This window comes from Sceloporus occidentalis, unplaced genomic scaffold (genome assembly GCF_023333645.1).
Source record: "Sceloporus occidentalis isolate IW3139 unplaced genomic scaffold, rSceOcc1.0.p SCAF_67, whole genome shotgun sequence".
In the NCBI taxonomy this organism is placed as follows: Eukaryota; Metazoa; Chordata; class Lepidosauria; order Squamata; family Phrynosomatidae; genus Sceloporus; species Sceloporus occidentalis.
The window spans coordinates 4,910,305-4,938,050 of NW_028317047.1; the positions used below are offsets into that span (position 1 = coordinate 4,910,305).

At 41.4% G+C, this 27,746-nt stretch overlaps 1 protein-coding gene across 1 annotated transcript in view; it reads right to left on the reverse strand.

Annotated features, from left to right (window-relative positions):
• Positions 1-406: 406 nt before the first annotated feature.
• LOC149286670 (protein PTHB1) overlaps positions 407-27,746 on the reverse strand; it is a 269,256-nt gene continuing 241,916 nt past the window's right edge. Inside the window, exons 20-21 of the mRNA XM_089493849.1 lie at positions 3,551-3,773; positions 407-465 (exon numbers count right to left, since the gene is read on the reverse strand). Of these exons, the coding sequence (XP_089349975.1) occupies positions 407-465; positions 3,551-3,773 (282 nt within the window). The remainder of the gene's footprint in view (positions 466-3,550; positions 3,774-27,746) is intronic.

The following is a 27,746-nucleotide window of genomic DNA, read 5'->3' on the forward strand; positions in this document are numbered from 1 at the left end:
GAGATAAAGAAATCAACAATGGCTAACAAGACAAAAAGTTACTACAATAGTTTTCCTGAGGACAAATTCTAAGAAGCCATCTGCTATTGCTCAGTACAGATGTTGTAAATAATTGATAGCATAATGTAAAAACATGAATTTGAAGTCATAGTAAAACTAGATTTCTTCCTTAAGATAAACTGCTACAGTTTGTAACCATGAATTTAAATACTTCCTGTGCTTTTTTGTAGGTACAAATGGAGATTGTTGCTAACTGAATTTGAAACACAAATGTCTAATTTCACAGAATGTGTGGATACTTAGATGGAATTACATTAAATGAATGGTCTCGGGCAAGATAGAGCAGAAACCAACAATTATTTTCTGTATTCTTCACATTTTTCATGTTTTGGGCCCAATAAAAATGTCACTGTTGGTTCTCTTCACCACCTTCAACTGTGTCTTCTTCATCAGCTTCCATGTTTACTAATAACAATGCCAATGCATATATTAAATTTCTGAAATTCACTAAATGTGTTGCGCTAATTAACTACAAAGGAAACACTACGCATTGTTCTGTAGCACAGGAGTTGTCAAGGGGAGTCCTACAAAAAAACCCAAAAAAAAAACCATAAGAACATAACAAAAAAACAGTTTCATCTTGACAACCAGAATATAAAGGCACTGTTAACAACAAACAATCGACATCTACACTGCACAGAGGAAATGAGATAAAGGTATATACCAAGGTAATAATGGGGTTTATTCACTAAAGCAAGAGTTTACAGATGCAGCATCCATTCAACAACTTCAATATTCATTATGAAAGGCAAATCCTGCCAGCTTCTCTTGTAAGAAGGCCTGAGGAGGCCTTGCATAATATGTTGACTTTCAATGTTCTTTCAGAGAAATCTCACTGGGACCTGAACTTCATAATTGATAGTGATTGGTTAGATGAAACTGTAACAAACTAACTTACAATCTCTGGCAAATAAACCTCGATTACAAAAAACAAAATACTGTATTTTGTTTTTTGTATACATTGTACAGCCAACACACTGTATTTGCAGCATGCTCACATTGTTTGGTAGGCCTCATATTATACATTTGTATTATTTGAGCCTGAGACTAGCTTAGCGCACCGACATTTTTTCTTTTCCCTGTTTGCACATATTTGAGGTTGTTGGCTCCTCATCAGTCTGGTTGCAGGTTACTGTCCAGGGGTTAAATGGGAGGAGGTTTAATTGCACCTCCCCCAACACATTAATCTGGTTTTGGTAGTAGTATAAACTGCTTTGTGTGCCCACTATGTAGGAGGTGAGAGTAGGTTCTCACCCTATTGAGAGTGTGCCTTGATGTGGCGGGTGAGCTTAATTATGCTTTGGCCAATTCATATAACCAAAACCTCTCATTTATATTATGTTTATATATTTGTTGCCAACTTGATTAGGGTGAGAAGCGCAGACAGTATTTTGTTTTTTGTATACATTGTACAGCCAACACACTGTATTTGCAGCATGCTCACACTGTTTGGTAGGCCTCATTTTATACATTTGTATTATTTGAGCCTGAGACTAGCTTAGCGCACCGACATTTTTTCTTTTCCCTGTTTGCAAATAAACCTTGATTAACTGCATTATCTGAAAAAATGCTACACTAGGACAGACTGTAAAGCAGTGGCCCTTGAATTCGACCCTCACAGTTTCAATATCTTTCCCAGGGCTATCCTTAAGCAAAGGAAAGCAGGGCTCCTGTCCCTGGGTTCACACATAGAAGCATTCAATTTGACAGCAGAGAGGAACCATTTGGCCCATCCTGTCTACCTATTTTTCCTCACCTTAATGAGTCCTTGGTCTTATATCCAGTATAGGTGCTTGCTTACCCCATGGATGTTTTTATTCCCTCACTGTATTAGCCTCTATCACTTTTGATGGGAGGCTGTTGAATCTATCCACCACTACTTCCTTACATTGTATCTTTAATTCTGACCCTCTGGTTTTACATTATGATCTGTTTTCCCCCCTAACATTTCTTCTTTAAAATAAACTCTTTCATGTTCTTTGCTAAATCCTTTAAAGTATTTAAATGTTTCTATCAAATCTCCCCTCTCTCTTCTTTCCTCCAAGCTATAACTATTGAGACCCCTTAGTAGTCTTTCCTGATAATTTTTGTTCTGCAAACTATTTACTACTTTAGATGATCAGACCTCTGCAGTGCTGCTTACTACTCATGGTCTGTGCAGGTCTAAGTAAACTGGAATGCTGGGACATGATGTTGTATGCCAGCCAGTCACTTCTCAGGCCTTTAGAGATTGTGAGGGTGAGTGGCATCCTTGGTTGCCCTTTCCTAAGAACAAACAAGACTTTTTCTTTGTCCTGGGCCCGACAAGCACTGGGGCACACCCTGTTAACTTCACTTCCATTGCAATAACTTTGCAATTAATTTTAATAAATAGCAAGATATAGTGGCACACATCATGTCTGAACAGGCCAATTTAGATTATTATGCATTTTTATGCATTATGCTTTCTTTTAATTCAGTATTTGTAATTTGTCCGCCATTTATTTACAAAGTCCATTTTGCATTTAATTTAGACCTAGTCTAGGATCTTTCAGGCAAAGCTTAGGAGTGAGTCATGGCTGGATACCTTTTTCAAAAATCTGCAAGTCATATGGTATAAGTTCAGTTTATTGAAATATAACCCCTATCTGATTTGAGTATGTACGGTATGAACAAATATACTAATCACTCCCGAATACTAAAGAATGCTAAATGGCCATTTGGTCTCACTGAAAGTGTTTTATTTAAATGATTACTTGAACCACACTAAGAAAGTTAATATGACATTGCTACAATATATTGTGACATTTTGGTATATCATATACCATAAAGGGGTTTACAACACTGAATATATTATAATACTGTAAGATGACCCTCAGATTGATAATGTTAAATGTTGATTATTAATAGACAATCATTATGCCTCTTTGTAGAGCTATATTGTTCTAATTACAGGTGTAATGCATTAGTTAAGAGTGTATAAACACCAAAACCTATTGCAAGGAGAGCACGTAAGGAAAAAAGGTATATACAAAGTAAATCTTTATTAAACACTATGATTTAAATACATATAAAAAAATATATAATATAAAAGCATCTCGGCACCAAGACACATATAAGAAGGTGCATATGAACAAGGGCACAGGACTACAGGAACTAGGATGGAAATACGTATGTATATGAAGGCACAAATAGGAAACACAAGGAGGACCAAAGCGATAAAGTGAACAGGAACAAATGAAATAACATACTTCAATGGTACATCGGTGCTCAAAAGTTACTAATCAAACCTAGAAGAAAGGCTGAAAACAGCAAAAAGCCTGGTAATGAATGGTGCCAAGTCCAAACGTACCAACCCCAAGGTACGTTTCGCTACAATAGCAAAAAGTGTTTATTAGTTTAGGTCATATCGATGTTTAGGTCTCCTACACGGAACCTTCAACAGGACATTCCATATATGTATGCACTAGTAAATGTAATATTATGTATATGCATGTGAATAAATTGTTACCTGGCATTACTATGGCTTGTTGTGATCCTGAGTCAGCACTTAATGAGAGCCTCCCACCTTTGGTTAATCTATCACACAGTAAGGTGATGTGTTTCTTCAGCCTAGATGTATCTTTTGGGATGCTCAATTGGCTAGTGAGGTTAAGCGCCTGCTCCTTAGAACTTTTAGATAGACAAGTTCTTAATAGATGAGATACTGCTGCATCCACTGACTCTTCCCAACCCTGTATAAAAAAAGAAAAGAAAAGAAACATGTGTATACACGTGGTCACAGATTACCAGCAAATGCTTAAAGGGCATTTTAGAATGTTTAGTAGGGTACATTAAAGATAATGCTATAGCAGACAGACCATGTCAATAGCCTAAGGAAGAATACCCATTGTCAGCAAACTTTGAACAGACATTTTCTGTTTCATTAAAGGGCCATTTTGTTTTGCACAGAAATATTTTTTTTAAATATTTTCATACAGTTGGGACCCCTCCAAGCCCCTCTTAGAAAAAACAAGAAAACCCCAAGTAAAGTGCCAAGAACAAAAAGTGATACTGAAAAAGAAGAACGAGAAAGGAAGAATAGGGAAATTGAACACCCCCCAACATCCACTCATAGGCCAAGTTGACAGCACCTTGTCAGAAGCTAATCAATAGTGTACATAAAACCATTAGAATAAAGAAGCTCCAACAAGTAGAACCACGTATCTAAGTATTTGCAGTATTTGTTAGCCCCGGAGGTTCAGATCCTTCATCAACAAATCTGCCTAACCTTCTCAACCCAATCCTTAAGAGATGGAGCAGCTGATCTCTTCCAGTGAGGTGCTATCAACAATACCACGGCATTCGTCAGGTGAGTCACAAGAGACCTTAAAGGTAGGAATAGATTGCTACATGAAATACAACAGGTAAAAGCTTGGATGGTCATCTGAAAGAAGGCTTATCATTCCATTTATCCACTGCCAATATGCATGAATTAAGGGGCAATCCAACCACATATGTAGAAAGGACCCCTGGAACTTCCCCCAGGAGTTTGGAGGAATGGAGGGGAAAATAGAATTCAGAGGCTGTGGCATCCTTTATCACCTAGACAGAAACTTAAAAGATGTCTCCTGAAACTATGTGCTCACAGAGCACTTATGGACTAAAGAGAATGTCTTCCTCCATTCCTCCTTATTAAACTCCCTCACACTGCAATAGCCTGGTATAGTGGGACAATGGATCCCCCTCACCAGGGCCCACCAGCTGTCTATAGAAGGGAAGCAATCAATGTCTAATTTGTTCTGCGAGAGAACACCACGTCTCCAATGTCATCTAAGGTAGCAAGTCTTTAACGAATGAATGTAATGCTGTTGAAGTTTAAAAAGTGGTCCAAAAACCTATCATGAGAGCATGGAATGTCATGAAGTAAGTAGCTGTATGTGCTCCTTTGCACACCGCTACCTCCTGCTTTCGGAAGTCTTGAGCAATCCTGCAAGATTGATGCCTTGTGTTCTCAATGAATGAGATGCTCCATTTTTTTTTTCCAATGAATGAGATGCTCTTTTTATATTTTTTGGTCAGTATGGTTCCTGGTCCCTGACATTACACCATGAACCCAGAAGGCGTAGGCAATCCAACAAATGTTTTTACCAGGCTGGACCAGCGCATGGACCAGTTTGTGTCAGCCCTTGAGGCCTTGTTGCTTCGTACCTGGTTCCACCATCTCAGCTACCCACTGCGAAGGCTGCCACTAGTGACTCCAATGTAGCTAGAGGTATGTCTGTGTCTGCCCTGCTTCCCCAGGCGACCCTAATCAGTGTAGAGGTTTCCTAAACCAGGTCAGTATCTATCTGGAGATGGTACCTCAGGCCTTCCTGTCTGATAAGAGTAAGGTGGGTTTTGTGATTTCCTTACTCTCGGACAGGGCCTTGGCAGGGCTAATCCCCTTTAGACTGTTTGTTGCGCCTTTTAAAGGGATTTTTTGTACCAAAGGACTAATGTCCATACGGCAGGGTACAAGGATGGTTTTGGATTACATCATCGAGTTTTCTACAATGGCCTCTGGGGTTGATTGGAATAATGAAGCTCTCGGGACCCGCTGCCCCAGAGTCAATGCTCCAGCAATGCATGGTGGTATACCTAGACGACATTCTAATCCATTCTGCTTCCATAGGACGCCATGACGCAGATGCTGCCAGAGTTCTGCAAAGGTTACGAGAGAATAATCTATTTTACAAACTGGAGAAGTGTGAGCTCCGCCGCAAACAGGTCACCTTCTTGGGGTATGTGATTTCAGAGGTTAGTTTTGCTGTGGACCCTGAAAAACTCCGCTGTTCTTGAGTGGTCCCGACCTGTAGGTCTCCGCTCCCTTCAACTTTTCCCCAGGGTCGCTAACTACTACAGGAAATTCATACTCACACTGGTCCTCGGAGGCCATCAAAGCCTTTAAGTCATTAAAGGCCACTTTTGCCGCAGCTCCCGTTTTGGCACACCTGAAACTCAAGCCTCCATTCATACGTGAGGTTGATGCGTCTGAGACAAAAGTAGGCACCCTTCTGTCTCAACGTCCTACTCCTGAGAGCCAGTTGCACCTATGTGAGTGTTTCTCCAAAAACCTAAGTTCTGCAGAATGATGCAACTATGAAACTGGTGACCGTGAGTTTCTGGCGATAATACACTCTCTCAAAGAATGGAGGCATTTGCTCAAAGGAACTTCTGTGCCAATCCTGAGCCTAACAGATCATAAAAACCTCACTTACCTGTCCGATGCTAAGTGCTTGAATCCGAGTCAGGCCCGATGGGCCTTTTTTCCTTCTTGCTTTAATTATGTGGTCTCATACCTGCCGGGGACCAAAAATGTCCAGCCTGATGCCTTGTCTAGACAGTTCTCGAATGTTAAGGAGAGCCCTCCTAGTCTGTTTATTCCCCCGGACCGGGGAGAGAATAGTGGCCCTACAAGTAAGATGTACCTGCTAAAACTCCCTCAGGGTGTTGTTTCATACCTGTGAACCTTCCTACCAAAGTACTCTCTACCCATACAGAAGGGCATCCTGGGAAGAACCAGCTTCTCTGGTCGGTTTCCCGTCTATTCTGTCCAGTATGTGAGCAGACTAAATCACCCCGTCACCTTCCATTGGGCCTTCTCCAACCTATACCCAATGTTAAGAGGCTATGGTCTTCATAGTCGACCTTCCTCAGTCTTAACGGTAACACGGTTATCGTCATTATTGTAGACCAGTTTTCTAAGATGAGCCACTGTATACCATTCAAAAAGCTCCCATCCGCTACGGTCTTTTTTAAAAGAGGTTACACAAGGTTCCCAAAGTTATTATTTCTGACCAGGGTAGCCAGTTTGTCACAAGATTCTGGAAGGCTTTCTGTGTGCAACTTGTAGGTTAGCGGCCTACCACCTGCAATTGAATGGGCTGCGGAAAGGGCTTTGGAGTAATTCTTGCAGTGCTATATCTTGGACCATCAAAAAAACTGGTCAGATCTGCTACCCTGGGTGGAATTTCCTCATAACAGTGCAGCCTCGGTCTCCACCTGGCCCTCTAGGGATTCCTGATACTTTTACTTCCCAGGGGATTCCAGTGCTGTGGGATTATCTCCAGCAGATCCATTCCTCATCGGTGCAAGTCCAAGAGGCACTGCAATGCTCACAATGAGACCGTAAACGCCTACCGCACCCTCCCTGGACCTTCCTTCCAATATGTGCATCCACAATGTGTTTTATCTCTCGCTGCTGAAACCCCTGGTATGTAATTGTTTCACTACGGTTGCTCCTCGAACCCATCCGTTGTCTGTTGACAACCACGAAGAGGTTGAGATCTGCTCCATAGTCGACTCTTGTCGCTTTCATGGGAAGCTTCAATATTTGGTCCATTGGAAGGTGTGCGGTTTAGAGGAAAGATCTTGGGTACCAGCCCCAGATGTTCATGCTCCGCCCTCCTCCGTGCCTTTTACACGTTTCCCAAGCATATAAGACCCTGCCCTGCTGTGCACTATGCATGTGGAGTATTTCTACTAGAGATGGTAGCTGAATACATAATTGTGAGTTTTTCTGCAGTTACATGTAATATGTGCAAACAATCCTAAGAAACTTGGATGGAAAACATTACGGCTTCCTTTGCCAGGGATTGGTGACCAACTAGTTGCATGATAACTGTCCAAATACTCCTAGTGAAATACCCTGGGTTGTCTTCTCTCCAAAAATATGTACTTTTGTGGGGGTATTTTGAGTTAGTGGGCTGCCAAACAGGCTGTAACCCAAAAATATAAAAAATTGTGTATGTGGATTTTTCAAATTCAGGACACTTACATTAATATATTTTATTTAATGTGTTTTTTTTTCTTCTTCTTCTTCTTCATTATTTTAAGGTATTATTCATATTTAATGTTATACTATACGTTTAACAATTGTATCAAAAGAAATCTCTATTTGCCCTTGAAAAAATAATATAAAATTTGTGCGGGTGCATGAAAAAAGAGAATCAAAGTATAAAAATGCTAAAAAAGTCTTAGGTTTTTGGGCACAAAACACCCTCAGTAAAGAAGGGGTTAAACCAGTCAGAGAAGTACTCTGGGCAGGCTAAAGGGTAATTTCTCACAGGAGCTAAGAGACCAGCTGCCACTTTGAGAATTGTATACAAATTATATAATGCATTTCATTTTATACTTAACAAGTTAAAATGTTGATATGATGATTAACACCAATGCAGGTACAAGAAAGAAAATGAACAATCATCAATATGCCAAAGGGAAAATGGGGGGGGAGCGCTGAAACTATAAACTAAATCCATGCATCAAGTGTCCAAAGCCAGGCGTTAACTATAAACTTTGGCTTAAAAACTATGCCAGATGGATTAATTTAACAACTTCTTTTTATAAGATGTACCAGAAAAAGAAAAAGGAAGAAAAAAGTGAAAAGTTCTGTAATGGAGGAGCCTGCATTTTTCCAGATATCAGTTGCAGGCCCCTATTGGCACTGACCGGGGTAAATCGCACCTTTTCTTGAGGGAGACCTGTTAAATTTCATTTGGTGGAGGCCATAAAATGTAAAACAAAAATGAAATGAAGGGTTATCTGGTTTCACACTGGCTGTAAAACTCTTGGTGCACTGTCATAACAATAATAAGGTGAAAAATTTTATATGCCAAACTGCCAGAAAGGCGTCAGTAAATTCCACCGGAGGTGTTCTGGATGACATCATTAGCCACATGAGAAAGATGCTGGACTGGTCACACCAAGGCATAAGGAACCTTTTTATAACCCTTTAAAGTTTACGGTATGTTAGGTGTGTATTTTCCTCTTACAGTGAACTGTATTGTTAGGAAATGACTACCAAGTGCTGTTAGGACTAGGTTTTAGCTTTGTACATACACATTTTTAAAAACGACATATAGTATGCAACGGGCTGTTGCATGTTTCAGTTTGACATAAATAAACCGATATAGTAGTGTCAGGAACCAATTTTTCGCTGCCTGAACCATGGCTTTTTTATACCTGTGGCGTTTACATCTGCGACCACTAGTGGCCACCCTCCGCCCTCTGGAGCACTCAGAACTCAGGTGTGCCTTGTTACCTGGGTTGAGCCCTAGTCTACATCCAGCTGGGCCTTGTTACCTGGATTACCCTGCCTTTATGAACCTGCCCTGCCCTTCAGTCAGGGCCTTTGTATTGAAGTCTATGGACCTACCTGCACCTGCACCTGCATCGTTCCTGGTTCCCTGCTTTGTGTCCTTCCAAGTGGACTCCCTGCTTTGTGTCCTTCCAAGTGGACTCCCTGCTTTGTGTCCTTCCAAGTGGGCTGTGTGCCTTTCGTGCCCTTCCAAGCGGGCTCCCTGCCAAAAGACTTTTTTCTTGCTTTGACTGTATTACCCTTATTTGCTGGTCCTGTTATATACATAAAATACACTGCATTACCTGGATTTCTGCTTGTGGTGTCTTTGTTTGCATAATCATGCACCGGGGGTTACAGACTGAACCCCAAGTATCCCCTGCGCATGGGCTCTTATCCGACCTGATCACCCGAGTCCTAACAAGTAGGTTGTGAGGGATATAGAATCTTTATGCATGTACAGACAGATATTGTAAATCAAGACTTCTGTGTGTGAGAAAAAGGTGTTAAATCTTATCTGGAATATATATTTATATATACATAACTGATGACCTCAAGTACTGATGTCTCCAGTTAAGTGTACTAGAACACCTGGGGGGACAGAGTGACTATTAGGAAAATCAATATGGTGCCTGTGAAGAGAATTGCTTAGAAAGGGCAGATAGGAGGTGTAATCACTACACTGGTTTATCCTGGGTGTCTGGACAAGAGGTCACCTTAAAATTATTTTAAAAATCTAGAGAAGGATCACTATTTTCACAATATTTGCTCTGTATGCCACCACAATGGATCTGAAATGAGATGCAATTGAAGTGCAGAATTTCAGCTTTAATTCAAGCGGTTGAACAAAAATATCCTAATTGGCCACTCCTAATGTTCCTGCTATCTCTCTGAGGTAATTCTTAAACCCTTCCCCCAATTTGCATGTGAATAGCCTCAAATTAAAGTTTACAGACTGCACTATATTCAGCCTATACTATTCATTATTTAACTGGTATTTATGGCATTGGAACATCGCTTCAATTCATTGAGGTTTGCAGGCATTTGTTTATGCACAGTTCTCACTACATGCCCTCTCGACCCCATCCCATCATACCTAATTCCATCACTCTCCTCTAGCCTTACTCCTGCACTCACTTACATCTTCAACTGCTCACTCTCTACTGGTATATTCCCATCCCCATTCAAACATGCACAGGTCACTCCTATCCTCAAGAAGCCCTGCCTTGATCCAAATTCCCCTGCTAACTACCGCCCCATATCACTACTTCCAATAATATCTAAACTCTTAGAAAAACTAATCTACTACCATCTAACCCACTTTCTGTCCTCAAACTTCCTGCAATATGGTTTCCGCCCACAACACTCGACTAAAACTGCTCTCACCAAGGTCACAAACGACCTTCTATCTGCTAGAAACAATGGCCACTACTCTATCCTAATCTTAATTGACCTCTCTGCTGCTTTTGACACAGTCAAACCCCCCCCCCCACTACAGATTATCAACTTTCTTGGTCTCTGTGACACTGCTGTTTCCTGGATTAACTCGTATCTTTCCAACAGATCCTTCTCTGTGTCTTTTGCTGGCGACTCCTCCTCTTCAATGCTTCTATCTGTTGGAGTACCTCAGGGTTCTGTCCTGGGTCTCCTACTATTCTCTAACTACCTCTAGTTAGAGAATAGTAACTCTAACACTTCCTCACTTGGAAACTTATTGACAGCTTTAGCTTCAAATGCCACCTCTATGCAGACCACACAAAAATATTATCTCTCCACCCCCAATCTCTCTGCATCTGCTTATCTGGCATCTCTTCCTGCATGGCCTCTCACCACCTCAAGATAAATATGTCTAAGACTGAGCTCCTAATAACTCTATTCTCCTTTCTGACCTTTCCATGACTGTCTACGGTACCACTATCTCCTTCACCACAAGTCCACTGCCTTGGAGTGACCCTAGACTCAAACCTATCTTTTATTCCTCACATGAAATCACTCTCTAAATCTTGCCACAACCAACTACACAACATTTCCAAAATTCATCCATTCCTGACTGCCAGCACCGCTAATCCACTCCCTTGTAATCTCCCGTCTAGACTTCTGCAACAACCTACTTACCGGCCTCCCTCTCTTCCGACTATCCCCCCTCCAGTCTGTCCTCAATGCCTCTGCCAGACTAATCTATCTCACCCGATGCTCTGCATCTGCCACACCTCTCTGCGAGTCCCTCCACTGGCTCCCCATACATAGAATTAAATTAAAAATACTAACTCTATCCTACAAAGCTCTCACTAACGCCACTCCCCTCTACTCCAGCCCGCCCTCTAAGATCCAACAATGACCTGATCCTTGCATCTTCACTTATCACCTCCTTCCATGCCCGCCTACAGGACTTCTCTCGCGCAGCACCAACCCTCTGGAACTCTCTTCCCCGACTGTCCGACTCTCACCAACTCTACCCTCCTTCAAACGCTCCCTAAAAGCTTTTCTCTTCAGGGAAGCCTACCACTGACATAAACATCAAAACTTCTCTCTCACCCACTTAAAACCCTTTTCTCGCCCTACATTAACATCATTCACTACCACGCAGTCCCCACCTCCTGTTTCTCACCTCTTATCCTAGATTGTAAGTTCCTACGGGAACAGGGTTCTTCATTCCTCTTGTATCTGTATGTCAATTGCTGTATTGTACTTGTCGTTATCTGAAACATTTTCATCTTTGTACAGCACTGCAGAATCTGTCGGCGCTTTATAAATAAAGTATTATAATAAAAAATTCTATTCGGTTGAGGTCTGGTCTGTAGATTTGCTTGGGATCACTATACTGCTGCATGACCCAGCTTTAGCTGTCGGACAGAAACAAAGGTTGGAATACAGCACTCAGTTGTGAGATGGCGTACGAGCCAGGGTACCACCAAGTCCTTCAATAAATCCAAAATAAAGAAGCAGAGGCTCAGCGCTCACACAGGCAACGTTTTGACACACAGGTCTTTCTCAAGCTTCTTTATTTTGGACAGACGCCCTCACATTTGACTCTAGAATACTTTTATACAGAGCAGTTTATGGTCAACAGGTCCTGTGGCTGTTAAACAAGCCAAAATTATCACCCTTCCTCCACCATCCTTGACAGTTGGTATGAGGTGTTTGTGCTTATATGCTGTGTTTGGTCTTCGCCAAACGTGGCACTGTGCATTATGGCCAAAGGATATTGTTGTAGAAGAATAAAAAAACCTAAGCCATGCTGCCATGTTCTTTTTGGAGAGAAGAGGCTTTCTCCTGGAAACCCTTCCAAACAAACCATACTTGTTCTGTCTTTTTCTAATTTTACTGTCATGAACTTTAACAATATGCCAACTGGGGCCTGTAGAGACTGAGATGTTACTGCAATTTCTCTGAACATAGCATGGTCTGACTCTGGGGTTAATTGCTGGGACTTCCACTCCTTGGAAGATTGGCAACAGTCTTGAATGTTTTCCACTTTTGAATAATCTTTCTCACTGTAGAATGGTGAATTTGGTTTGGTGAATGGTTAATTGGTTGGAAAGGTCCCTCTAGATTGTAAGCTCATTTGAGCAGGGCCCTCCTCACCTGTTGTCTCTGTAAGTCAAATTGTTATGTTACATACTACTTGTGTTTTGTCTACCCATTGTACAGCGCTATGAAATTTGAAGGCGCTATATAAAAAAAATAATAATTATAACCCTTCCCAGATTGATGGGCAGCAACAATTGCTTCTCTAAGATCACTGCTTATGTCTTCCGTCCTTGGCATTGTGTTAACACATACCTGAATGTTCCAGAAGAGCAAACTGCCAAAACTTTGGCTTTTGTAGAGGTGGTCATGCTTGCTAATGATCAATTAATCAAGGGCATTTAATTAGCAGCCCCTGTCTGTTACTTAGTGTTTTAATTCCTATGAAAGCAGTAAGGGTGTACTTAGTTTTAAACACATGGCTTCCCCATTTTGGCCTTATCTTTGTTGAATAAATCATGACACAGTGTAATGTGCAATGTCATGTGTTGTTCATCCGACGTTGCATTTACCTAATTTTTACATCTGCAAAGTGCTAAGGAAAAGATTATCGTTACTATGTTCTGAATTCACATAGGGTGTGTCACTATCCGGAAGTGAGCTGGTAAGTGAAAGGTTCCTAATAGCAAAAAACTCCAATACACACAGGACACAAATCCAGGCGAGGTACAATAGGGCACGAGCGGAGGCAGAGTCAAAAAACAAGCAGGGGGTCAGAGGCTGGCAGCAAATAGATAATGGTCAGTAAGCGAGAATAGGGTCTGGTACACAAAGGGTCAAAACACAGAGAACGCTTCGGTATAGGAATCCAACTTCAACTGATACTTCAGCAAAGGATACTGGGACTGAAGCGTCTAAATACGTTCGAATTTGGCGCCAAAATGACGTCAGTATTTGAAACGTGTTGCTATGGCAACGGTGGAGCGTGTCCTGCGTCTCACTGGATTCTGCCGGCAGCTAGAGAGAGACGCGTCTCCCTGGCAACGGAGCGAGCGCCCCCTCCCTCCTGTTAACCTCCGGCTGCAGCTGCGTGGGAGTGTAGCTGGAGAGGCCCTGCTTGCTGCTGTGTCAGTAAGCCGGGAAGGAGCAGAGATGTCAGCGTGGGAACGATGGCTGGGGTAAGTACTTGCTTTATGACAGTACCCCCTCCCGAACGGTAACCTCCGGGAACCGATAGGACCAGGTTTAGAGGGGTAACTCCTGTGAAACCGACGAACCAAGACAGGTGAGTGAACTAAAGAGGCCGGTTCCCAGGAACGGTCAGCAGGTCCGTAACCCTCCCAATCCACTAAATAATACAAACGGCCTCCCCTAAGACGGGAATCCAAAATGTCTTGAACGATATATTCAGGATAACCTTCAACAATGACAGGAGGAGGAGGTAAGGAAGACCGTGTGGCCAGTCTATTGGCAATAACTGGTTTGAGCAGAGAGGTGTGGAAAACCGGATGGATTTTGACAGATGGCGGTAACGCAAGTCGATAAGTGACTGGGTTAATACGGTGAGTGATGGTATATGGACCAATAAATCGGGGTCCCAACTTTAAAGAGGGTATGGCTAGTTTCATATTTCGAGTAGATAACCATACTTTATCCCCGGGTTGATAGTCAGGGCCAGTACGTCTATGTTTATCCGCTTGACCCTTATATCGTTGTTGAGCAATCGTCAGATTTTGTTTTGCCATACGTAATGCTTTATGTATTATTCGCAGTCTTTTCGCCGCCTCTGGCACCATTACTGGGGTTATGGATATAGGTAGGTCAGGAGGATGATAACCGTATAGCAGAAAGAACGGGGTTTCTTGTGTTGATGAGTTCTTAATGTTATTGTGTGCAAATTCTGCCATAGGTAGCAAAGAGGACCAGTCCGATTGGAGGTAAGATGTGAAACAACGAATATATTGTTCTAGACTTTGATTTATTCGCTCCGTCTGACCATTAGTTTGAGGGTGATAACCAGAAGATAGGGCTGGTTCAATCTTCAACCCTTTACAAAATGACCTCCAGAATTTTGAAGTGAACTGAGAACCCCGGTCAGTCAGTATTTGAAGAGGAACTCCATGTAAGCGAACAATCTCTCTTATGAACATGTCAGCTGTCTCAGTTGCTGATGGGAGGTGTTTCAATGGTATGAAATGCGCCATTTTGGTCAGTCTGTCTACAACAACCATGATGGTATTATATCCGTTAGATAAAGGTAATTCCACTATAAAGTCCATTGATACGGAGGACCATGGCGATTGGGGAGTGGGAATAATTTGTAACAATCCCGGAGGGCATTGGTGTGAGGTCTTGTTCCTTGCACAAACTTGGCATGAGTTCACATAGTCTTTTGCATTCATTGCCATGTTAGGCCACCAGAAGCGACGGCGAAGCAAACTGAGCGTTCCTGAGATCCCTGGATGCCCTGCCAACGGGGCGTCATGGCAGATGCGGAGAGCGTCGGTCACAAAAGGTGGAGGTATTATCAATTTATTTTGATGGTAAAAGAGTCCTCCTTTCCTCTGCAACGGTTGAACTGTAGGACGATGAACTCTGAATTTGAAGTAGTCCCTCAGGGAGCTAATAAAATCTTTCTTGGTGACCAAAAAATGTCTCGGGGGAATTATTGGTTGGGTGGTGTTGGGGTCATCCTGTTCATTGACGTATTGGCGAGATAAAGCGTCAGCCTTGCCATTTTTACTTCCTGGTCTGTAAGTTATGTGAAAATTGAATCTTGTAAAAAAAAGAGACCAGCGCGCCTGACGAGGTCGTAGTCTCTTGGCTCGTTGAAGATATTCCAGATTGCGGTGGTCGGTAAAGATAACAAACGGATGTCGAGACCCCTCGAGATGATGTCTCCATTCCTCTAGTGCACACTTTATTGATAGCAACTCACGATCGCCTATGTCGTAATTCTTCTCAGCCGGTGAGAGTTTGCGAGAGAAAAATGCTATAGGGTGAAGTAGATTTTTAGGTCCTTGTCTTTGAGAAAGGATAGCCCCCACCGCTACTGTAGAGGCGTCTACCTCCAAAATAAAAGGCAGATCAGAATTGGGATGTACCAGTATAGGAGCAGAGGTAAATCTTTGTTTAAGCGTGGCGAAAGCCTCCTCGGCCTTACGTTCTCGCAATCTCCGATCAATAGAAAGAGCCAAAGCCATCAGAGGTTCAAGTGAATCGGGAACTTGGCCATGAGCCAATTCGTCACGAACAGCATCCGAATGACCCAGGCGAAATTGGTCAGCAAGGGCGTAATCGTTCCATTTAGTATCTGCAACGAGGCATCGGAACTCGGTAATGTACTCCTCCACTGGACGGCGGCCTTGCGATAAGGTACGGATAGCTGAACATGCCGAGGAGTGGAGGTGTGGGTCATCGTATAGTGAGGACAAAGTAGCAATAAAGGAGGTGTAATTATGAATAACAGGATCATTTGAAGATAATAAACGATGTGCCCAACTTGCAGGTTCACCCTCCATTAACAAAATCATTGAACGAATCTTCACGGAGTCAGAATTATAAGTACGTGGTTTAACAGAAAAAATGAGTTCGCAATTAGTAATAAATGCACGGAAAGTCTTTCGGTCTCCGGAGAATTTGGTTGGTAAAGGAACTTGGGGTTCAAACGACGGTCCTAACTCTGGAGCTGCAACGGAGGGAGCAGGTGGTGGAGAAGGGTTAATAGGAGCAGCAACTTGGTTTTTGAGGTCAGCTACTTCATTATGAAGATTTCCATATTGAGCTTGCATGTCCATCATCATTTGGGCCAGCTTCTCCATCTTGTCGTTCATATCTGAAAGTGTGGCTTGGAGTCCTGCAGGAACCATAGTAATGGCTGAAGTATACTGTCACTATCCGGAAGTGAGCTGGTAAGTGAAAGGTTCCTAATAGCAAAAAACTCCAATACACACAGGACACAAATCCAGGCGAGGTACAATAGGGCACGAGCGGAGGCAGAGTCAAAAAACAAGCAGGGGGTCAGAGGCTGGCAGCAAATAGATAATGGTCAGTAAGCGAGAATAGGGTCTGGTACACAAAGGGTCAAAACACAGAGAACGCTTCGGTATAGGAATCCAACTTCAACTGATACTTCAGCAAAGGATACTGGGACTGAAGCGTCTAAATACGTTCGAATTTGGCGCCAAAATGACGTCAGTATTTGAAACGTGTTGCTATGGCAACGGTGGAGCGTGTCCTGCGTCTCACTGGATTCTGCCGGCAGCTAGAGAGAGACGCGTCTCCCTGGCAACGGAGCGAGCGCCCCCTCCCTCCTGTTAACCTCCGGCTGCAGCTGCGTGGGAGTGTAGCTGGAGAGGCCCTGCTTGCTGCTGTGTCAGTAAGCCGGGAAGGAGCAGAGATGTCAGCGTGGGAACGATGGCTGGGGTAAGTACTTGCTTTATGACAGGGTGTACGTTCTTTTTCATACGAGTGCATTTTCCCAGGGCCGGATTGACATGCAGCTCCAGGCACCTACCTTAAAATAGGCTCAGTCAGGACCGGACTGACTGGGCCTATGCGGCCGCATTAACACAGGACATAAGGGGCACCTGCCCCTTAAGCCCACAGCAACTGCGACCGTGTCTGCCTCTCTAGGAGGCCGGGCAACCCCCACCAGGGCCGGCCTTAGGGGTGCGCGGCCGCACACGGCTTAAAATAAAACATCGAGGTTTTTTTTTTTGTTTACTTTATTTAACATCCTGATGTTTTAATTTAAGCCCTGTGCGGCCACGCACCCCTAAGGCGGCCCTGGTGGGGGCTGCCCGGCCTCCTAGAGAGGAGGACCCAGTCGCAGTTGCTGCTTACTCCGGCAACAAGGTAAGTAGGGTAAGGAAGGGGGTGCAGTGAGAGGGGTTAGATAGAAAGGGGGAGATAGAGGGGGTACATATTGAGAAATGGGGAAGGGGGTACATAGTGATAAGGGGAACATAGTTAGAAGGGGCAGATAAGAAGGGGATGGGGAGAGGGGGTAGTGTGAATGCGTACAAGAATGAATGAATAAATGTGTGGATGAATTGTGTGAATGCGTATGAGAATTAATGAATTCATGTGTGGATAAATTGCTTGAATGATTTGTGAGACTGCATTAATGAATATGTGTTATTGATTTGTGTGAATGAGTGAGTAAGTGTTTGTGTCTATCATGAATGTTTAAGTGATTTGGGGAAATGCAAAGATGGTACATGAAGGGTGGGCTTTAAAAATAAATAAATAAATAACAATGGGCTGCTCAGTCTTAAATGCCCGGGCCTATTTTTTGTCCCAGTCCGGGCCTGCGAGTGGGTGTGTGTACATTCATATATATAATTGCATTTACATTTAAGCACTGCATAAATTATTGGTACTATATAAATAAAAGATAATAATAATAATTTACTGAGAAGGGTGGGGGCTTTTAAGAAGAACATTTAGTTTGTAATTAGTTTTTTGTAATTTTTCCATTATATCACATGATCGGATGCACAAATGAACTATGAAATTGTCCCTGCATACCAGGGAGAAATTTGCCCTGACCCACAGCATGCAAAGGCATAAAGGTTCTATTCCACCTACTCTACCAAATATACTAAATGCAGCATTAGAAACATCATTCCTTGTGCTGCTGAATGTTCAAACCCTTCCAAGAATTACTACTGAATTCCACGATTTATTACCCTTTCTTTCCTAAGGGGGGTAGCCCTGAATAATATCAATGAATAACTTCACTATGAAGGAAAGAGTTAAAGAACTATTCAAATTTGATTTTTATTAATTCCCTTAAAAAAAATTTTTCTTTCCTGCATAGTTATTTCTTCCCAGAATTAATTCTTTAATCATGCAACATGTTGCAACATACATTATTTTCGCTGGATAATGGAAGTAATTATCAAGTGACATAAAAGCATTCACTAAAAGGATGTTGTCAAAAAACTGGATTCTTAAAGGTCTGTGTTTTAATGTTAATACACATTTAGAAGTCTGAATAAAATGGCCTTTTAACGTTTATTTTTTTAGCAGTAGAAAGAGCAAGTAATGTTTTGTCTGGGTGGAACAGCATCTTCAAGGAGCATCAGCTTAGAAAGTATAGGTAGATATCATACACCATTCATGGAGTTTCGTGCAAGGATAAAAGTTGCGGCAATAAGTTTACACCAATTAGGGTTTCCAGAAATTCTTTTTGTATACTAATTAAAGATGTTATTTCAACTAAAAGAAAAACTAGGTTCTACTGATACACATATCACAGAAATTGTCAGGAAGTGTGCTGAAGTTTTATAAGACTATTTTTTATGGGTCGATGCCTCTTTAAACATTTTACCTTATGCTCAATTGCACAAGCTTAGTCCCTTAATCATCCCAGTGCTATTAGCACACTGAGGTGAGAATGTTTCTTTAATGTCCAAGCCATAATCTTAAGGAGAAGCTATTCAAAGCAATCACGTTACTTATGAAGATGACAGTGGAATGCTGTGAGCACCAAATTTCCCTTTACTTCACCTTTTGGCTTCAGGTGTGTTTACTTTGTACAAACATATGTGGTACAAAGGGCTTTTGGTTCAAGTCTTACAAAGGAAGATAATAAAGAATACAATTGAACTACTAATAACCATATGTAGCACATTACATGTGATTTTAATTTAACAATAATAAAATAAGAATTTTTTTTTTGCATTATATAGAGTCAGTAGATATCAGTAGATATCTTTTGGATAAAGATCTTCACAAAATGTACTCAAAGATAACTATATACGTTTAACCCCTTAACCCCTTCAATCCCAGGGGTTTTTGGTACCTCAAAGCCCAGAGCAATTTTGCCATTTTTGGGGTATGTCGGTTTAGCGATGATTCTCTTTTCCTGTGAAAAGTGTACCCATATAAACTATATATTGTTTTTTCAAGGAGAGATAGAGCTTTCGTTTGATACCATAGTTGGATGATTAGCTGAAAATTTAGAATGAGAAATTTAGTAAAAACTAGCGAAGATTAGAAAATTAAACTCATTTTCCCTCTGAATCCTCACAAAATTAGGTAAAGTGATGGAAAATCCCCTCCAAGTTTATTAATTCAGGTGTCCTGATTTCAGAAATACCTAATTTATATAGATTTTCCATACTTTCCCAGCACCAGGGAGCATACTATAAGGTGTACAATTTTGTATAATTTTTGTGCCTATGGCTTAACGGGTTTGGGGGTTGTGAACGGGGGCAGAAGGGTTATACTGGCTAGATGTTATGCAAGGGCAATGGGAAGTAAGGTTTTTTAATAATTTTTTTATTATCTTTTTTTTATATATATTTTTTTTATTTAAATTTTTTACATTTTTTTTTATTTTTTATATATTATTTTTACACAGAAATGGTTAGAGGTCCTCCTAGGGACCTCCTGAACATGCCAGTGATGTCACAATGACATCACAGCTCACATTATAATTTTTTTTTGTATTATATATATTATTATTTTAATGATTTATTTAATATTTTTTAAATGAATTAACTTCTGCTTTTCTCTTTCAGGACGGGAGGGGGAGTGAGAGAGATGGTTTCTCACTCCCCTCCCCGCGATCCCCCTGCACCGATCACACTGTGATCTCTATGCAGGTCCTCACAGACCTGCAAAGAGATCGCAGCGTCTCTGTGCCTCATCGGAGGGCAGGATATCCCCGCAGGGGATGTCCTGTCCTCCGATGACCTTCCGGGTTACATCAGCAGTGACGTAACCCGGAAGGGTTTGCAACTGCGCGATCGGGCACTTTCAACCGTAACAGCTTACTGGCTTTCATGCCGGAAGCTGTTACGGGAGATCGGGCAGCAGAAAGCCGGCTGCTGCCAGGGGGGAGTCCAGGCTGTCAAACGACAGCCTGGTCTCCGGTGCAGCGGCAGGGATGTGTCCCTGACGCTGCACGAAGGGCTGGACGTACCGGGATGTCCATAGGGGTTTCTTTGTGGGCGTTTTTTGGACGTCCCGGTACGTCTATAGGGGAATGAAGGGGTTAAGGACCAGGCTGTTTTTTACTTTTTGTAACTGTTAGCACTTTTGCGGTGCTCCTGTTTAGATGTCGTTTTTTCCTCACTCATTTAGTGTACCCACACAAGCTATATGTTGTTTTTTTCAGGACATGAAGGGCTTTCTAAAGATACCATTTTCTCTAATTTCCTATAAAAAAAAATAAAATTAAATGATGTAAAATTAAAAAAAAATTAAAAATTCTCACTTTTATTTGAAAAATCTTTTACTCCATCGAAAAAAGCTAATGAAAAAACCTGCTAAATAGATTCTACTATTTGTCCTGAGTTTAGAAATACACAATGTTTTTTTGCTTTTTTCTGCAAGTTATTGGGCAATTAGTACAAGTAGTGTTTTGCTATTTCAAAACCATTTTTTTTCCCAAAGCTGGTTATTCTGCCCCATGTGCTATTTCAGGTATCTTTGAAGCTGGCCAATCCAATTTACCCCCCAAACCATATATTTTTAAAAAACTAGAAAAACTAAAAGGTATTTCAAATGCTGATATTTAAACCATTTCCATGCACTAATTCTACTACCACCCTTTGTCAAACTTTGTGGTAGTAATTTATTTCTATCACTAAAATTGCGCTTTAGGTATGGATTCACAACAACACCATTGAAGTTTAGGAGGTGATCAACTTTTTTAAAACGGGCGTCTGCCGCCATACAGTGTATGGTGGATGTTGACGCCCCTGGGACATGGCCCCTGATGCTGATCTCGGTGTTGCTGAATGCCCTGACATCTAGGCATTACAGCAACACCGTTGCTCACGTTGATCACTTCATAAGCTTGTTTAATGAAATGATGTGCCAGGCACGTCATAGGTGGTCACCTGACCATTTTAGCGTAATGTGCCTGACCCGTCAATGGACGTTAAGAGATATATTTTAAGATGCAAAAAAAAAAAAAAAAAAAAAAGTGAACTACATTACATGGAATTAGCCTAATCTAATTACCGTATTTGCTCGATTATAAGACAAGGTTTTTTTCAGAGCAAATGCTCTGAAAAATACCCCTCGTCTTATAATCAAGGTCGTCTTCTAATCAGACCTTGATTAGGTTGCCAGGCTGCTTACCGGTGCTTTGGTCATGAGCAGCGTCTCTTCTTCTAGCAGCAGGAGAACAGGAAGCTAGTAGAGTGTCACATAACTCTGCCTCCCCCCTCCTTCCTCTGGGGACGGGGCCATAGAAGTTGCTCGCACAGCCAGGCCTCTGCAGAAGTCTTCGAGTGAGAGATCTGCAGCTCAGGTAAGGGGGTGGGGGAGGGTTTTTGAGCAAGTGTGTGTTATTAATGGAATGAATGAGTATTTAAATGTTTGTGAATGAGTGTGTGATAGCATGGATGTGTAAGGTGGGTGGTGGTGGTAGCATGGCATAGGGAGGCTGTACTCACACTCCTATCATCCCCAGGTTCCAGCATGTACTGGCTGCCTTGGTTTGATAGGAGTGTGATTGCTGTTAGCAGTTATATATATATATATACCTCCAGAAATGCCTTTTAACCCCCTATATGCCACTCTGCCCCATGATATGCCTTTTAACCCCCTATATGCCACTCTTTAACCCCCTATATGCCAATTTTATAATGGTTGTATTACATACATTCTTGGCCATTTGATAATGAACTGGAATGTCAGAATAAATTACTTGTGATGATTGGTGGGGTGCTTCCAATAACATGTCAGCAACATGAAGCTGAGGATCTGTGTCTCAAAGTAGAAGGGCCACCATTATCTAATCAACTTCCTGTTCTGAAGTTCTCTCCCTTTTCTTTACCCAAGATTACAAAGGCTGTCTGAACCAATCAACAACTTAGCAACAGATAACATAATGGGGAGTCATCGTGCAGAAAGAGACAACACATTTCCTATGGTATAAATATAAGGTGGTTTTCCATTATTATTATCATTAAGATATATATTATATATTACTTATGTAAACCGTTACTTAGGTTTATTTAAGGGGGTAGCAGAGACATTATTTAACACTAATCTTGAACAACCAGACAAGCCCAGAGACCTGTTGTTACCACAGAATATTGTAGTGCTGCTGCAAGCAATTCTGAGTCGGCATATTCACCTTTTTACCTCTATATCAACCTTATACATGGACCCCTTGGAGCAAATGTACGTTAGACAGCCTTTAAACAGAGTTTAGGACAAAGGTGCAAAAGCCAGGTCACCGCTCATGGAGAGCTGTTTCGTCCTTAATGGGACTCAACAGCATAAGATTGGATACTGGCTTATTGCTTAAAGCTTAGAGCAATATGTGAAGCGTGTACAAGACATGTTGTGGTGGGATATCAGTGATGGAAAACGCCTCCACTTAAAATTAAGATGTAACAGAGGCAATATTAAACACTAATCTACAACCATCAAACAAGTCCAGAGGTTTGTAGCTTTATATAGCATACAGAAACATAAAATGTTGGATTTAGAAAAAGTAACAGATCCAGCTTAATTGTTTCTGAACAAGATGTGGAAATTTAGTCACAGAGAGGTTTGAGAGTCAAAAGTCGATTTCTGAGTGAGATTTTCACTGCAATAAAGTTATTTGTGTACAACTACACCTCACAACTGTTTTACAATATTTATTATTTTCTCTTTCTGTGTACTCCTTTTTGCCTGTATGGATCCTTAGTTTCCAGCTAAAAATATAATTTCACAATCTGTCAGTTTAAAAAAATGTAAAGTTAATCACACATGACTTGTCTCACAATGGCTATATATATAGGCTCCAGGTGTATTGACCATTGGAGGATTTTTGAAAACAAATACAAAAATTAACAATATTGCAAAAGGAACCACACATTTTATATCTGGTGATAAAATAAAAAAAGGTCTTACATAAACAAGGTACAATTTATTTTTTTATTCAGTCCTTTTTTTCTACATTCAATAGGGATTAAAGTGATTTGATTATATGGTTAGTTGTCCATATATTGCTATGAAGAGACCACCAACCCTTTTTTTTTGTTAAGGTCATTTAACTTTTGTTCCACAGCAGCCTCAGGGGGGATTAGACAAGTAACGCAAAAGGCGAAGAGATCAGTTTAAGGTTCACAAAATGAATAGTTCTTTTCATATAGAATGTCAACTCAATGAAAATCACCTTCATGTCAGAAACCCTGGAGTCATAGGCGTAAGGGGAACATGACCCTGCCAGCACTACAGGACGGTGCACATGGTATTAGGGCAGGAAAGGGTTAACTCAGCAAGGGTTAGCACGAGGTGAGAATGCACAGGGAACGTGGGGGAAGTCACAAGGAACGTGACTGTAGGGGGAAGGGGACAGGGCTATAAAGCCCCTCTAAGCACACGTGCAAGGGGCAATTACTGAACACCACAGGAGCAGTTTCCCGCCCGCCCTCCCTTTTTTTGTCTTTTGCTTTGTGTTTTTGTGTTGGCTTTGTGTGTTTTTTCTTTCCCCCTTTCCCTCTTTCTTTTTGCAGGATCCGTTTTCTTTGCTGTGGCGGAGGAGTTCCCTGGAGAAGTTTGAATGATAATGGGAGTGGCAAGTTGATGGTTTTGGTTAGAGGTTAGAGTTAATGCCCTCCCTGTACAGGATTAAACAAAGCGTTAAGGTGGAGCTCCCCTATCCGACCCGCGGTCGCTTGGGCGATTGTGGTATCCGGCGGAAGGGGTAGTGTGAAGCCATTGTTTGGTGTTTAGGTTGGGAACCCTCAGCGGTTTGTACACAGGTGTACAGAAGACTGTATAGTATTTATACAGAAGTTATTATTAAAGTGTTTTATAATAATTTATAAGATGTTAAATAAAGTTATGTCGAGACATTTGTTAAATAAATGTCTCGGCCTTTTCTAAATCCAATCCTGCTGGTGTCTGTCTCTTATTTCGGGTTTGAGAAATGGGGAACCTCCTGGGTATGGGCAGTGCAAGGGTCATGCACTTTATTTCTGTCTGCAACTAATTTGGCAGTAAAAGCTCTTCAGACATGGTTTGTACACTGCATTCCAGAGAGACAGAGAAAGTGTGCTAATGACTCCATTACATCCCTGTTCACACTCCTTGTACAGATTTGGTTAGACAATCATTTCATATGTAGTCATTCCCATCATTTACATGGAAATGTAATAAGACACATTTTATGTTGGTTCTTCAGGTCTTCATTTATTTATATAATTTTCTTGTGTGGGCCAGGTTAATTCAGTGTTTGAGGTATGATGCTCCACAAAAACTTGCACCAGCCAGGCACGATCAATGAAACCATACCTAGCTACACAGTCGTCATCAGCAAAGTAAAGCAACATCACAGCATGCTGCAAATGCAAAGTCCTTGTTTGATTGTGTGCAGAATGTAGCAATAGGTCCAATACCCAAAGACCATAACTCCAGAGTTTGTCAAATTTAGGCTCTCTACGCATCATCTAGTATACATTTTTTTCTTGTGTTTTTAAAAGAGACACTATCATGAGTGTTTTATACGATATCTTCTAACAAATAGTTTTATATTGATGTTTAAGGTTTAAAGACAAAGTGTCAAACATTCCTTTAGTATTCTCAGGAATTAAAACCATTTCTGGAATTAAAGGGATAAAGTAACCATTAGATGTCCTACTTGCATTGCAGGAGATGGATTCCATACTTACTGCCAGCCAAACACAGTGCTGAAGAGTTTGAGGGGGTCTTATTAGATCCCTATCGTACATCAGCATAAAGCACTTTCATTGCTTTCAATCGGATTGCTGTAATGGCCGTAGAAGAGGATCCCATAAAGCAGGGTAGGCCAGGCCTCAGTCGACCACACAACTTGCACTGAAGGCAGGGGAACCACATGAGACATGGTCAAACGAGCTGGGTCAGAACCAGAGGACAGTATCAGAGCCGAATCAGAATCCAGAAGCCAAGTCAAGCAAGCCGGGTCAATAGGAACAGGAGCGGAGCCAAATCAGGAACCAAGGCAATGCATTATCTAGGCAACCTGGAGTGAGAACGAGGCAAATTAGGTCACCTGAGGTCATATAAGCACGTCATAGTGCACAAGTAAGTTGCAATCACAGCCTTGCTGTCTGCCTCGTGGTCTGCGAGGCAGCAGGTAGGGAGCTGGTGCTCGCTACCACAGAAAAGTGGTGGCAGATCAAGGAGGTCATCGGAGTGAATCCCACTGTAGCAGACCTTGGAGGGCAGCAGCGGGACCGGAGCGGCACGGGACGGCTATGCCTGACGATTGCTTTCCCACCAGTAATTGGCTGCTTCAATATTGGCTGTTACAAAAGTGGTGCAAAATGCCGACAGCAGTAGGGGCTTTTCTTTTGCAGCTCTGGAGCTGCAGTATTTTGACAGCTTTTTTTTACTGGCAAAGAATCTATATTAAACTGTTTACAAAGTCATTGGACAGCCTATAAAAGCTATAGTGTTTTGCCCATTTTCGTGTGAGCATCTTCCTTTTTGATTATATGCTCAATTTATATAACTGCTTCAATAGTATTATCCGGTACACACACAAGATCTTTGGCTCACCTCATGCCACATTCAACTGTTGCCCTTACGGCTTTTATATTCAATCAGTTTACCAAAACTACATACCATTTTTTTTAATCAAATTTGTTTTGTAGATATTCATTTTCAATTGGTCTAATTTTCTCATTTTCTAAAAACAAAGATACCATGTCATCCAAATCCTCTATGTTGCAGAGAATTAATGTCCCTGCTTGAACACTGATATTCTGGGGGAACAGATCTAATGCATGCATTGTTGGATTGTTGGGAAAGACTTCCTAAATGTTTAAAACCAACACCGGTTTAGAAGGGGAAAACTGCCTAACAGCCGAAAATGCAGAGTTAAGCACTCTCTTATAATCTCACTGAAAAGACTGCAGAAAACTTCACATACTCTTAGTGACTCACATTTGCAAATAAAGTACAGACTTCCTAGTTAAAAATAAAAGAATCAAGCCCCTAATTCAATTTCTCCAGTATACTTCTAATGTAGACCCTGGAAATATACAAATATATAGACTGTCCATGCAACTGTGTCTAGCTGATTCCAAAGCAAGAAACTATTTTGTCAAAGGGAAGTGGAGATCTCTGGCACAAAATGAAAACTCTAGTATAGCTTATCAATTTACTGTCCTGCTGTAACATTTATGACCAAACCCTAACACTTTCAACAGGTGCTTGAAGCAATCAACAAGATTAGCTGTATATGATTATGAAGGAAAAATCACTGTTTATGAAGCTATCTTAAGGGCGCTCCTCCAAGAACATTTAGTTCTGCTATGTTTCACTTTTGTGAGTATGAGTTTATGTTTTGTAATAAATATACATCTCCAGTCTACACTATTGAGTGCCTTATGTATCGCTCTTTATAGTAAAGCAAATTATGGAGACTGGAGAAGCCAGTGGAAATATTATAAGAGACTACCCCTGAATTGAGGACTTGATACTTCCTTCTGTTTCTTTTAGTGCTTCAGACTTCTGTTTATTAACAGTAGGAGTTTATCAGATATCACATAATTATCTCCAGCTGGCTACTGCAACAGTTTGGAGTGTGAAGCAGATTATTTTTTTCTGTCCAGGCAGACTTCCAACTCTCTTGTAATTTGAGCTTGATACATATTCTATTGAAAGTGGTGCACAGAAGCACAAGCACAGACTTTGCTTTCTTTCTTGTGTTTTACTATGATTTGTTTTTTGCGTTGTTGATATGTTGGGTAGCACTCGCTTTATAGTGCTATATTTGGTATTCATTTTTTCTTCATAGTTTATGTGGAAACTTTATACAAACAAAAAGTGACAAAATGGCTAAAAGGGAAAATATGTCCCTTTCAGCATACCAAGACATTTTGGGCAATGCTATGTTTTCTGTTCCATGGCCAGCACAAAGCTTTTACCTCAACCCCATCGAACACCTTTGGATGACATCAGCGCCTGTCCTCGCAAATTCTCTACTGGATGAATTGCAATTCAATTGCCCGAATTCCCAAATTAAAAATTTCCCCAAATATTTTGCCAAACTGAATGGTTTGGCAACTTTATTAGGTACACCTTGCTAGTAACGGGTTGGACCTGTCTTCTTTCTTCGTGGCATACTTTCTACAAGGTGCTGGAAACATTCCTCAGGAATTTTAATCCATATGGACATTATGGCATCACG